Source organism: Myxocyprinus asiaticus, chromosome 20, assembly GCF_019703515.2.
Source record: "Myxocyprinus asiaticus isolate MX2 ecotype Aquarium Trade chromosome 20, UBuf_Myxa_2, whole genome shotgun sequence".
Taxonomy (NCBI): domain Eukaryota; kingdom Metazoa; phylum Chordata; class Actinopteri; order Cypriniformes; family Catostomidae; genus Myxocyprinus; species Myxocyprinus asiaticus.
Window position 1 is genome coordinate 9,267,757 of NC_059363.1, and position 14,599 is coordinate 9,282,355.

The following is a 14,599-nucleotide window of genomic DNA, read 5'->3' on the forward strand; positions in this document are numbered from 1 at the left end:
TTGATCCAGAATAGTATCTCAATACTTACCATACATCAGAGTATTTATTGAAAATTCCATCTGTTAAGCTTTCTGGTGACATCCAGCGTACAGGAAGTAGACCTTCACCGTTCTTCCTGTAGTAGTCATTTTTATATACATCACGGGCCAATCCGAAGTCTCCAATTTTAATGACTCTGTCTGGGTCTGTGTAACCTCTAACTGATACTAGACAGTTCCTTGCAGCAATATCTCTGTTTATGAAAAGTGATTCCAGTTTATTATTGAATAAAGCAAAGTTTTCCTAAAATGTGTCTTTAAAGGAATAGTTCACCCAAAAATGAAAATGTTCCCATCAAAAACAATGCCATCTGACTTAAAAAACAGATTTTTTTTAAAAATATAAAAAATAAACAAATTTATATTTATTTTTTAATAAAGACCTTTTTTCCTATAAATCTCCACTTTCACTTTCGCATTCTTCTTCTTGTGTTTTTGGCAATTTGCATTCTTCGTGCATATCGGCACCTACTAGCAGGGAGGAGAATTTAGAGTAAAAAAGTCTTAAATATCAGATCTGTTTCTCACTCACATCTATCATATTGCTTCAGAAAACATGGATTAAACCACTGGAGTGTTATGGATTACTTTTATACTGCCTTTATGTGCTTTTTGGAGCTTCAACATTTTGGTACCTATTCACTTGCATTTTGAGGAACAACAGAGCTGAAATATTTTTCTAAAAATCTTTATTTATGTTCAGAACAAGAGAGGAAATCATACACATCTGGGATGGCATGAGGGTGAGAAAATTATGAGAGAATTTTCATTTTTGGGTGAACTGTTCCTTTAAATTAGAATTAAAGGAATAGTCCACTTGAAAATGAATAGCTTCAAAAATGATTGTCATTCCAATTCAGTATGCTGCTATTTTTATGTGGAGATTTGGATGAACTATTCTTTTAACAGCATAACAACACAACTTTACCTATGAACAAAGTGCATTCTTTCTAAATAAGCACACCCTTTGGCAGCATCCAAACTGATGTCTAAGAGACTGGTCAGATTCAGTAACTCTCCATGTTTCTATGAGACATATGAACACAAAGGTAATTCCAGTATCAGTAAAAAACACGTCATTTATATATAAAAAAACATCCTCAGCAAAAAACAACAGCATCTGACTTAGTGAGGTTGCTTACATTTGTAAGGCGAGCTCCTCTCAGGTAAGAACGAAGGTCTCCTCCTTCCATTAGCTCCAGGATGAGGTAATGTGGCTCATTTAGCAGACACACTCCAAGCAGACGCAGGATGTTTGGATGTTTAAACTGGCTGGACACCCAGAAAACAATGTTTGATAAATGTGCTCCAAAGCCTCAGACAATTTAATGTATTAAAAACAATAATACTATAACCATAATTTCAATGTATTGGTGAGATTTACCTCATCAAATGAGCCTCTTTCAAAAATTCAGCTTTTTCATAGTCACTTGCACCTTTCCGCAGTGTCTGTCAAGAGTTTAGTTTGTGAGACATTTTCTAAAGGAAATCTGTAATTGTTCAAACAGCATCATCTGGACATAAATTAGGCTTATGTTTGTAAATATGGTCATCATGGAATTTCAGTAGTATGTTGATGGAAGGGTTTTTTTCAGTATTATTGCTGACAATTATTTTACAGAAATTGGGGATCAGTCTTTAAACAAAATGTGCTTGACAGAATTTATATTCTTATATTTGCATATGCGGTAAGAAAATGTTTAATATGTACATTTCTTAGAGTGGTTGATGGACTTTTTCCAAACAACATAAAATACATGCGGACAAAGACCTTTATGTAGAAAGAGATAACCTGCAATTGTTACCTTAAAGGAATTTTCCAGGTTCAATACAAGTTAAGCTCAATCAACAGCATTTGTGGCATAATATTGATTATCACACCAAAAAAAAAAAAAAAAATCCAGGTTACAGAGAGGCACTTAAAATGGAAGTGAATGGAGCCAATTTTTGGATGGTAAAATGTAAAGCTTATAATTTTATAAAAGCCCTTAAATTAATTCTTCTGTTAAAACTCTATTATTTGAGCTGTAAAATTGTTTAAATCATCTTTTTTTACGGTCATTTTAGGGTTTTAGGGTTTACAGCGTTATGTCATCATGGGAATGAAGTTGTAAAATTGGATATAACTTTACACAGAAATGGTTAGTAAGTGATTTTATCACACTAAAGTCATTTTAACACACATATTGTTTACGTCTTATGACTATACTTTTGAAACAGTGAGTATTTTTAACGTTTACGGATTGGCCCATTTACTTACATTGTAAATGCCTCACTGTAACCCAGATTGTCTTTTTTTAAAGGAAAGGAGGGACAGGTTAAATTAAATTTGTGTGGAAAAATTATGCCACAAATGCTGTTGATTGAGCTTAACTTGTACTGAACCTAGAATATTCCTTTAAGGAGCTATTTTTACCTGATCAAACTCTTAAAATTTGTTTTGTTGGTATTGCTTAATTTATTCAGTTTGATGATGATAAATAATATTTTTTGACTTGAATAAAACCAGTTAATGAAGCACATTTTTAGGTTAACATTTTTTTTAAATTATCCCTGATTATTAAAGTTTACCTTGACAGCTACTCTCCTCTCTGGCACGACTTCAGCGATTTGGCTACCGACTGTAATACCTTCATAAACCTCTCCAAAAGCACCACTGCCCAACAATCTCTGAAGCTTCAGACAGTCTCTGGGAAACAGAGGAAGTGAGTCTATCTCTCCTTTGGCAGGTACGGCACTAGGGAAAGTTGTGTGAAGATTAATACACGTTTAGACATATAAAAATCACAAACATTAAAAAAGACTGTCAGATTGTATATGACATTCATGTCTACCTGATGGCATAGCAGGCATTCCCAAGACCAACTAAACCCCGAATATAGTCCAACTCCTCATCTGGATGAATGTGCACACCTGTTTGTGCAACTGTTCCATGATCTTTTGTATTATGATGTCTGTGCCAAACTATAGGATAGCAGAGACATGTAGTTTCCTTGATCTCAAGGCAATTGTACTTTCTTTCATTTCTTTTGATATGAGGAGGAAATAGTCATTTACAAAAGGGAATTGTACACTAGATGGCCAAAAGTCTGTGGAAACCCCCTTGTAATTAAACAGGTTAGGTTATTCCAGTGAAGACAAATCCTAATGCCAAGGAATAAAATGACATGCTTCCAATTTTGTGGTAACAGTTTGGGGAGGGCCCTTTTCTGGTCCGGCATGACAATGCCCTTGTGAGGTCCATAAATAAATGATTTACTAAATCTGGTGTGGAGGAACTTGACTGGCCTGCACAAAGCCAGAGCGGAAGCTGTTATTGCAGCAAAGTATGACTATGGTTTTTAAATTAAATGTTCAACAAGCACATATGGCTGTGATGTTTGGACATACTTTTGGCCATGGAGTGTACCAATTTTATACTTACTGACTACAAGGATGACAATAATCAATGCAATACCAACACAGATTGCTGTAATCACAATAATCAATGTCATGTCAGTGTCTAATGGCGCATCTGTTAGGAGACAACCAGAGTGGAATTAAAATTACTTTTTTTATTAGCACAAAACACAAAAATCAAAACAGCACAGCTTAAAGGTGTACCCAGTAATTTTTTCCCCATTAAAAAAGCTTTACTCCTAAAGAAATAATTGGTAATTTTGAAACATATGTATAAAATCATGACCACTCACATGAGATGAGGACTCCAGTCATATCAGCAACATTATAAAAGCTGTTTTATTCTACATGGGGCAGGGGCGCCCTCATGGGGGCTGCCATTTTAGAATCACATGACCAGCTGAATACTACTCGCTTAATCTCAGTAACCGTCTTGTTATTGGACACTTTCACTCTTGGATTAAATTAATCATGGCTGATTGTGAATAGTGAATTTCTACAATGGCATCTGCAACTGAAAAATACTGATTTTGAATGATGCTGCATCCACACCACTAGGTGTCCAAGATGACATGAGCAAAAAAGTTACTGAGTGCACCTTTAAAGAAACTTTTGTTTCTTTATTAGGCTGCTTTTGTTGTTTAATTAACCAGATTTATATTAAAAGATGATGGTTCATGCTTACCATTTTCTGGAGAAACGAGAACTGTGTGTGTTGATGCCCCTTTCCCCCAGTGTGAAAAGGGGGTTATGGTGATGTTAAATTCAGTGTTTGACTTGAATCTTGTCACATTTATGACTGGTTTAGAAAATGTGTTATCAGGATGACAAATTCTGGTGGGGTAGTTCTGCAAAAATGTGTCAGAAATGCAGCATAAATTCGACATAAATAAATTATAATAGAACATTTAGCATAGTTTAGATTATTTGCTGCAGATTTTTTAAAAAATCTTTCATAGTACATTTTGGAGTTGTTCCACATGCAATAGTTCCTTAAACACCACACAGTAGAAAACATTCCCAAAGTCAATACCACTGGGTTCCCAGAGTATCTGGAAAAATGTGTGACTCCTCTCAAGGCGTATAGAAGTTTTGGAAATTGCAGGTGGAATAACTACAGGAGGAGATATGAACCCATCTGGAACAAACACACACAAACAGACATAACTATAATGACTTTACAAAAACACAAATGCATGCTAGAAGAAAGTTTAGGGTTGGAATGGAAAATGTACTGTGCATACAATGATATAAAATGTGGCATGCTAAACAGTGCTGACCTGGCAGAGGTTTGAGCATCTTCTGTACAACAGAAAAAGCTGTCAGTGTATCGCTAGCAGACATGAGAACACTGGTTGTTTGGTTCACCTCCTGAATTCTTAGCTGTTTGTTCTCATCTAGCCAAACAAGCCGTCCACTGTAGTAGCCCACTTGATGATTTGAGATTTGAGAGGTGGTCCATCTTTCATATTCTACCACTTTTGACTTTTGAATCCTGGGCACAGCAAACAGAAAGTTTACATAAATCATATAAATATATATAATTATTTATTTTTCTACACAATTTACAATCATATTTAATCAAACTGCACAATGATGACTCTAAGACTTTATAGTTATTACAGTTTCATTTTCTGTTAATGCATGATTTTCTGTAAAGCTGCTTTGAAACGATATGTGTTGTGAAAAGTGCTATACAAATAAACATTATTTGACTATATATATATATATATATATATATATATATATATATATATATATATATATATATATATATATATATATATACACACACACACACAGTATATATATATAAACTTAATATGCAAATGCTCATATACTCAATATGCAAATGTTTTAACCTTCCAGAATGACTGAACAATCTAATTCAAGTTGTGAAATGTATTTATGAGATTTATGTATACCAACCTGTCAGCTATGATGTTAGTTCTGTAAAGATTTAACAGGGAGCCGTCTTGCACCAACCAGTAGAGGTTTCCCTCAATCACATTCAAAGTGATACCAGCAATCTGTGATCAGAGAATGTGGACATAAACCTTTTGTCATTGTACTTACTTAATATATAAATACAGTATATGGCAAGATTGTACTTCTCAAATGTATTTGCAGGGACTTGCATGTATTTGATGTTCTATGTGAATATGGGTTTCCTCACCTCTCTACCAGAGAACACACTCAGCTTATCCAAAAGTTGGTAGCCCTCTCCATTCAGTTTGCATCGCTCCACTGATATTTCAGTGGTCCAGTAGATGTCAGCATTCAATGAATCAATAACCAAACTGAGAATCTGTTCCTCTGCCTGGAGAAATATCTCAACCTCCTGAGTAGATGTAGACCATTTGCAAATCTGATCAAAAAAAATCCCATTGATATTTTCAGAGATTTAGTTAGTTGCTTCAGTTTTTGATGTCTCTTATTAATATACAGTATATATTATGTATTATAATATATACTGTATATCTATTTTTAATTCATATACATTTCATAAAAATATTGTTAATAAATAAATGAGGTGCAAACGTTTATCTTTAACTACATGTCAAATGAACAACAAATTTCACGAATTGAAATGTTCTTTATTTCGAGTTGGTAATGACTCACTTGAGGTTCAGTTAAATGAGTCTCTGACTGATTCAGTGATTTAATTCAGAAAGTGAATGATTTGTCACACTGATTCCCAAACTGCACACTTCTGCATTAGTCTATGCCATTTTGAAGTGTAAGCAGTGCAAGTAGTATGTTTACACTGAAAATGCAACAAAAAGAAGTGTACTATGAGTACCCGGATGATGCACTTTTGTGTGGAATGTTGGACACATCATGCACTCGATTTTACCTGGCTGCGTTGTTGGTCTGACAAAACAGTTGTAAATGTTGGAGAATGTAGCAACTAGCAAAACTACAGTGAAGACAGCACCTTACAAATATAAGTTGAATGCATACCATCACCTCTCACTGTGTGATGAAGATGAGATACAAACAAATGTTTAACCGAGGATGGCTAACACGCTAAAGCTAGCGGCAACACATTGCATGCTTTTAAAATGTCACTTCTGTCAGCTGTTAAATAACTTGAGTTGGTGAGTCGTTTGGAGTGATCCATTCAAAGCTTCAAACCAGCTTCAATTGTTCATGAATCGTCACACACTGCACATTTGATTTTGATTGCAGCCAGTGAACCAATATGTAATAGAATGTTGTTTTGGCGTCATTTCGCTGCACACATTGTTTTTTATGTTATCAAATTAAATTCAGATTGCAAACTCACAATTCGGGTAAAATATAATTTCCTCTGCCATGGCTCTAGAGATTCATCCACGGCGCCAAATAGCGGTGCATAATATTATGTAGGCCTACATCTAAACAATGGCTCACAATACTTCATTTACAAAAGCAAGGCATTATTTGATATCACAAAAACATACTTGAATTGAATTGCAGCTCCAGTATAAATATTGTCCTAGCCAATCAAAAGCCACAGCTTCAGCATTCATGGGTAATGGCATTGTCTTGATTCTCCCACTCAAAGACTGGTTACCCAGTTCAATCCAGTTAATGTGCCCTGAACTGTTAGTCCAGTAGATTGTGTTGTTGTACAAGTCCATGTCTAATCCACACCAAAGGAGATATTTAAGCATGCTAGCCATCTTTCACATGTACATAATCATGTCATAGTGATTTCTCTAGTTTCTTCTCTAGTCTGTCATACCTTTTACATCACCAATATTAGACACCAGTTGATTGAGGAACTCAACACTATCCAAATCTTGCTTCCAGATGTCATTGTCACAGGCAGCAGTTATATAGGGGTCATCGTCCACTTTAAAAAATAAATAAATAGTATTTCATAGAGACCAATCTGTAAACAGTTTGATAAAGTAACAAGTAAACTTATCCATCATTATTTAGTCACCGGGCTGGAGAGTTGTTCCTTCATATGAGACAGATTTAGAGCATCCGGCAGGTGAACACGCCTTGATCGTCACATGGTACTTCTTTGAGCTCACTAGATCTGAAACTGTTGCATGTGTGTCAGTTATTCCACTAACGCTTGTTGTTACTAAACCACTCGATGAGCAGTTTACAGTGTAAGTCCAATTTTGCCAGGCGGATGGACCTACAATGTGGAACAAAATTTAATTTTTACATTTAACGGACTACAAGAACCTTTGAAAGATCAACAGAATAAAATCTGAAAAATCAACTACACTTATATAAATGAATGACCAGTGATTATGAAAAAAATGTCTGCCCTATAAAGCAATCATATTGTACGTGCCCTGATTGTTAACATTGTATTTTTACTTACTTGCTCCAATCATATGTTCAGGTTTATGCCAGTAGAGGTTGGCTTTATCAGATCCAAACAGGACTTGAAGGTTTCTTGGCCTTTGTGGCAAAGGGTAAGGCTGTGCAGATGGGCTAAAATAGCAGAGATTACCAAAGCCTCCATTTTGGAAGATGTTACAGTCCATAGAGAATTCATAAAAACTGGCCACTTGATTCTGACCAACTTGTTTATAAAGAGCATGTCCATTAGAGAGCATGAAGAAATCGTCCTCGTAAGCAATGCTGTTTGCTTCAAAGTTAACATTCGTGTAGAGCGTAACAGGACCCGATCCATCCAAAATATATGTAGCATTGAGCATTTGATCACTTCGGTCATGATAAATCAGTCTCTTATTGGCGAAACTGACCACAAAGTTGTAGACAAATTTTGTTTCTATAATTGGATTTACCTCAGGATGTTGGCCAGAGATTACAGGAAGAGGGGTGCAATATATTCCACTGTGCAGCAACAAGAACAGCCATCTGACAAAAAACAAATTTTCAATATCATTAAAGTACTTGATGACAATATAACAATATTCAATATAACAAAATGAAATCTTTAATATCCTTAAACGAGCATTCCGGGTTTAATCCAATCGACAGCATTTGTGGCATAATATTGATTACAAATATTTTCAACTTGTCTATCATTTCTTTAAACATTTGCAGTTACAGTAAGGCACTTACAATGGAAATGAATGTGGCCAGTCCATTAACATGAAAATACACTCAGTTTCAAAAGTACAGCCACAAAACATAACCATCGTACACGTTAACATGATTTTAGAGTGATACAATTGCTTAGGGTTTACCGGTGTTGTGTTGTCATGGTATTGAAGTTGTAATATTCTTTCAATATTACCAATATTGTCCATTGTAAGTAGCTTACTGTAACCACAAATTTTGCCTTAAAACAAAAAACAAAACAAAAAAATCAAGGGGCGAGTTGAAAATATTTTCAGTGATAATCAACATTTTGCCACAAACACTGTCGATCGAGCTTCACTTGTATTGAACTCTGAATATTCCTTTAATTGAGCTACCTAATTGGTAAGTAGTAATGATATGATGCAAAATAATGTATTGGAGAGGGTGTTTCATGGGTTTATATAAAGCAGTACAAAACAGCTAACCGAAACAGATAGTGGTTAACCGTAACCATACATACCAACTATTGATTATACTCACCCATTATATGGATCTGCAATTATGTTTATTGGGTCACTGGATAGGGTGAGATTTACATTCACTGGAAAAGAACAGTCAACTAATCCACAATAAAAGACCTGCATTTAACGGAAATTAATATGGTTACAGTAATCAACAACAGATTATTTAAACAAAGATTAACATCAATGTCCAACAGCATGGGAAATCCAGATGAAAATCCTTAATTGAAAGTAAACACACACCCTGCCACTGGAAACATAGTAAATTCTCTGATAAAGCCAATCTACAGTGAGTGCTGTGACATCCAAATGAGCAGAGTGGAGCAGCCTTAGATCTGAGTGGTCAGTAAGATTTCCAGCCCCTTTTGCCCAAATACGAGTCCCCTCTGAGAAGTACACTTGGTTGGCATTGTAGTGCATGGCCACCCCTGTAAAAAAACATGCCATAAGTGAGATATCCGGAAACAAGGACTATCTATGCCAAAAGGAAAATCCTACTGTCTAAGAGAAACTGTTGAGATCTTAAAGATTGCAAATGTTCTTTTCTATTGGCACTCTTGTATGGTGATGTTAAATATTTGGCACTGAATTTGGATTATCAAAGCCCATGGTGTGATTTGTGGATGAATGAACCTGTGATGTTGCTCTCTATGAGATCGTCAGCAAGACATTCTGCTGTTGTGAAGAAATCAGCGTCCTCTTCTCTCCTCCTTAATGAGTTCCATCTGGATGCAAAGACCCAGCGACCTCCATTCTGCTCTGAACGTTGTCACGAAAGGAGCAATTAGATTATTTTTTATCCCCAGCCATTGCGTACAAGCTACATTGAGAAACAACTGCAGCATTGTGGTTAGTAATGTGGTTGCATGACGCCATGAACTTCAGCTAACCAATTTGTGCTGGTGTTGTTATGCTGGCTTCAGCGATCAAACCCTGGCCTTCCATGTTTACAGCAGCTATAGAGATCCTGGATGAAACACATTCAGTACAATCAGTATTAAATACCCACAAAAATAAAATAAAAAATAGCAAAGAAACCTTTTAGAACCATAAAATGTTAAAGGTGAAGTGTGTAACTTTTAAACTAGCAGCACCATCTGGGATCGCAAAAGTAATGATGTATTCAGAACAGGTTTCCCAAACACTTCCCCATCTGCCAGTGCTCAAAGAAACAGGAAGTTGCTCATACCCCAAACTCACATCATTGGTCAATTCAATAATGTTGTCACAAAATATTACAGTTCTGTTTGCTGCCACTAGTGGTGCAACAGAATGATCACACGGGAGCATAACATGTTGCTACCGAATGTTTTGGGACCCTGACATCAATCCCATTCTGCCGAGTTACTGACTAGCGGCATCTCCCATTAGACATTTTTGCATCAATTCAAATGTGTTGATCTTTTCCTACAGTGCTACTGATAACACATTGCGAGAACAGCTCCAAAGAACCGGATTCTGGTCCCACGGAAACCAGGAAGTAATTGCATTAACATAATCAATGGTGAGCGCGATTCTGAGATTGCATTTTTACCTCTACGATTAAATTTTTACACCCCTGACGGTTAGGTCTAGGGTTTGGGTTAGGGCATATGGTACAGTTGTGCTCAAATGTTGTTAAATTGTGAAATTTTGGCACTGATTTTGAAAATATGACTGATCATGCAAAAAAAAAAAAAAGTATTTTATTTAAGGATAGTGATCATATGAAGCCATTTATTGTCACATAGTTGTTTGGCTCCTTTTTAAATCATAATGATAACAGAAATCACCCAAATGGCCCAGATCAAAAGTTTACATACCCTTGAATGTTTGGCCTTGTTACAGACACACTAGGTGACACACACAGGTTTAAATGGCAATTAAAGGTTAATTTCCCACACCTGTGGCTTTTTAAATTGCAATTAGTGTCTGAGTATAAATAGTCAATTAGCTCTCACGTGGATGCACTGAGCAGGCTAGATACTGAGCCATGGGGAGCAGAAAAGAACTGTCAAAAGACCTGCGTAACAAGGTAATGGAACTTTATAAAGATGGAAAAGGATATAAAAAGATATCCAAAGCCTTGAAAATGCCAGTCAGTACTGTTCAATCACTTATTAAGAAGTGGAAAATTCGGGGATCTCTTGATACCAAGCCAAGGTCAGGTAGACCAAGAAAGATTTCAGCCACAACTGCCAGAAGAATTGTTCGGGATACAAAGAAAAACCCACAGGTAACCTCAGGAGAAATACAGGCTGCTCAATACGATGATACTTGAACAAAAATGAGCTGCATGCTCGAGTTGCCAGAAAGAAGTCTTTACTGCGCCAATGCCACAAAAAAGCCTGGTTACAATATGCCTGACAACACCTTGACACACCCCTCAGCTTCTGGCACACTATAATTTAGAGTGACGAGACCAAAACAGAGCTTTATGGTCACAACCATAAGTGCTATGTTTGGAGAGGGGTCAACAAGGCCTATAGTGAAAAGAATACCATCCCCACTGTGAAGCATGGTGGTGGCTCACTGATGTTTTGGGGGTGTGCGAGCTCTAAAGGCATGGGGAATCTTGTGAAAATTGATGGCAAGATGAATGCAGCATGTTATCAGAAAATACTGGCAGACAATTTGAATTCTTCTGCACAAAAGCTGTGCGTGGGACACTCTTGGACTTTCCAGCACGACAATGACCCTAAGCACAAGGCCAAGTTGACCCTCCAGTGGTTACAGCAGAAAAAGGTGAAGGTTCTGGAGTGGCCATCACAGTCTCCTGACCTTAATATCATCGAGCCACTCTGAGGAGATCTCAAACGTGCGGTTCATGCAAGACGCCCAAAGACTTTGCATGACCTGGAGGCATTTTGCCAAGATGAATGGGCAGCTATACCACCTGCAAGAATTTGGGGCCTCATAGACAACTATTACAAAAGACTGCATGCTGTCATTGATGCTAAAGGAGGCAATACACAGTATTTAGAACTAAGGGTATGCAGACTTTTGAACAGGGGTCATTTCATTTTTTTCTTTGTTGCCATATTTTGTTTTATGACTGTGCCATTCTGTTATAACCAACAGTTGAATATGAATCCCATAAGAAATAAAAGAAGTGTGTTTTGCCTGCTCACTCATGTTTTCTTAAAAAATGGTACATATATTTCCAATTCTCCAAGGGTATGCAAACTTTTGAGCACAACTGTATATAAAACAGGCATTACTTTTGACTGTATTACTTCATTCACAACTAAATATACAACTTGCTTTTGGCACCACTCTGTGGACATTTCACTCCTGAAACTGGACCTCACACATGCCCATACCTTCAAAAACACTTCCAGTTTGGACACTGGGGGCAATGGTTCAATTTTCAGCTGAAGAACATTCGACCTACTGCCGCTGAATTCACAGTGAGATCACTCTGGGTGCAAATAATACACACTGCATCTTTAAGAAGCTTTTGTCTACCTGTATGTAGTGTTATGGAATGCTGGGTAGAATGTAGTGAAGAATACATTTCCTCCAGTCGCGACACTTATGACGTGTTCTTTGGCCGTAAGATTGAGGTTAAAACCCAAGATAGGTCCTCCTGGTTTCTTGGGTGGAAACCAGCGAACCTCCACACTCTCTCCAGATACACTCTCAACACTGTCAATAGAAGGGCTGGAGGGCACTTTGAAAAAGATTAAACATCTTCAGATTTTCATTATGCAATATAACTTGAAAAAAAAAAAAAAAAAAAAAAAAAAATATATATATATATATATATATATATATATATATAGTTGAAATGCTGATTTCACCTACACCCAAATGGGTCTGTTTGGTACCAAGGGCTCGCTGGAGAACAAGCTTGTTTTTCTGTTTTCACAGCCCAGACCCTGAACTTATACCAGGAAAAAGGCTCCAATTGATTGACAGTGTATGTTGATTCTGTAACATTCTACAAGGGGAAAAACAATTGTTAAATGGGTGACTCACAAAATTTGTCTAGCAATATACAGATCATATTCCAAAATTAGAATAAATAAAAAAAATAAAAAATGAGGAATTATACCTTACATGAAGGAAATTAAGCCTATTTTTAAGTAAATTTTTTACATTGTGAAATTATTTTCATGACAATTCTCAAAAAAAAGAAAAATTTAATTCTCATTACTATAATGCCAAAAAAACTCTATATTATTTAATTGTTAAAGTACACTAAATTACAATTAATTATATATAATTGTATTTTGTGCATATATATATATATATATATATATATATATATATATATATATATATATATATATATATATATATATAATGTCATGGTAGAATGTTATACAGTTGATTTACTGAATATGATTTTCATGATGATTTCATATACAGTACATAAAAACATGTTTTGAGATACCTGTGTTCTGTGCTATTTGTGGTGCACCCAGGTTTTTTGCACAATTTTTTTTGGTCTTAATGGCCCTTAAAAATCTTGCCCTTAATTTGTGTGTGTGTGTGTTTGTGTGTATACATATTTGAAATATATATATATATATATATATATATATATATATATATATATATATATATATATATATATATATATATAATTCAATATAGATTTATATATTAAAATATAATATAATTGTAATTTTATTTTTGAATGAAATATGACCTGGACATTTTTGCTGTTTTGCTTTATTTCATTCTATACTTCTTTAATTTTAGAATGCTGGTTGATGTAGAAATGAAAGTCAATGAAATCTAATCATTAAAGCCATCAATATGATAAAAATAATCATCAAGTTATCCACAACCTCTGCTTGTGTCCAGACCCCAGACAGACTAGGACCGGTCCACTGAGGAATATACACCACATCGGACTCATTCAGGGACTTCCAGGCCAAACTGATATTATGAGATCCAATCCAGGATGCATAAGGTGCTGAGAGCTGACACAACACATCTGGACAAGAACATTAATTCATGCAAACCATTCAGCAAACAGACACTGAAAGAAGCCCATGTGAAAAATGTTTGACAAATGTGAATTTGATCACAAATCTTGTGCAGTAGTTTTACTCACTTTGGCAAATGGCATTTTTATACTGTTTGAAGCCACTTCTAGCTGTCTAGAATTAGAATAATTCAGGCATTAGCAAAGGTATACACAAATCAATGCTGGTCCAGATGACATATTTACAAATCTTACCATTGAGGACTCAGGAAGGCGCTTGTCACATGATGAAGCTCTGAGACAAATAAGTAGACAGAGTAGCACTGAAAGAGACGAATCTGTAGTTGCCTTACCTCTTCTACAAATATTTTCCATTTTACACACGCTTAACCACTGTAATCAAAATCCACGACTGTAACTACAGTACAAACATTCACATGAAACTGTAGCAGATTTCCCCAAACAGTGATATTTCGGTCAATAACACGTATCCATGACCGGACACGGGCCCTTTAACAGTCCGTACAAGTTTGTGGTTCACATGGCACAGGTGTGTCTGAACAGAGACGGAAATTGAGCAGGTGTTTCGTAAGGAAACTTTAAAAGTATGTGTGTCATATATTGTTGGATAACAAAGCAGACAGATTATACTGGCTGAACTATGGCCACTTGATTGTAAAGTGGAAAGGTTCTTATCTTTACAGTTGGTGTAGATTGATAA

The 14,599-nt window shown here is 35.9% G+C and overlaps 1 protein-coding gene across 2 annotated transcripts in view; it reads right to left on the bottom strand.

Annotated features, from left to right (window-relative positions):
• ros1 (c-ros oncogene 1, receptor tyrosine kinase) overlaps positions 1-14,599 on the bottom strand; it is a 31,061-nt gene that overhangs the window by 3,460 nt on the left and 13,002 nt on the right. The window contains exons 1-25 of one of the 2 annotated variants that reach the window (XM_051646564.1): positions 14,134-14,414; positions 14,008-14,053; positions 13,739-13,887; positions 12,747-12,882; positions 12,408-12,612; positions 9,851-9,927; positions 9,594-9,719; positions 9,204-9,388; positions 8,980-9,077; positions 7,769-8,271; positions 7,373-7,576; positions 7,169-7,279; positions 6,885-7,066; positions 5,615-5,806; positions 5,368-5,468; positions 4,719-4,933; positions 4,401-4,576; positions 4,124-4,286; positions 3,464-3,553; positions 2,874-3,003; positions 2,611-2,776; positions 1,424-1,488; positions 1,182-1,311; positions 968-1,065; positions 30-233 (exon numbers count right to left, since the gene is read on the bottom strand). In XM_051646564.1, the coding sequence (XP_051502524.1) occupies positions 30-233; positions 968-1,065; positions 1,182-1,311; positions 1,424-1,488; positions 2,611-2,776; positions 2,874-3,003; positions 3,464-3,553; positions 4,124-4,286; positions 4,401-4,576; positions 4,719-4,933; positions 5,368-5,468; positions 5,615-5,806; positions 6,885-7,066; positions 7,169-7,279; positions 7,373-7,576; positions 7,769-8,271; positions 8,980-9,077; positions 9,204-9,388; positions 9,594-9,719; positions 9,851-9,927; positions 12,408-12,612; positions 12,747-12,882; positions 13,739-13,887; positions 14,008-14,053; positions 14,134-14,253 (3,872 nt within the window). In that variant the 5' untranslated portion in view covers positions 14,254-14,414. Of the gene's footprint in view, positions 1-29; positions 234-967; positions 1,066-1,181; positions 1,312-1,423; positions 1,489-2,610; positions 2,777-2,873; positions 3,004-3,463; positions 3,554-4,123; positions 4,287-4,400; positions 4,577-4,718; positions 4,934-5,367; positions 5,469-5,614; positions 5,807-6,884; positions 7,067-7,168; positions 7,280-7,372; positions 7,577-7,768; positions 8,272-8,979; positions 9,078-9,203; positions 9,389-9,593; positions 9,720-9,850; positions 9,928-12,407; positions 12,613-12,746; positions 12,883-13,738; positions 13,888-14,007; positions 14,054-14,133; positions 14,415-14,599 lie in introns of those variants that run through there. The other variant, XM_051646565.1, reaches the window with a different exon arrangement.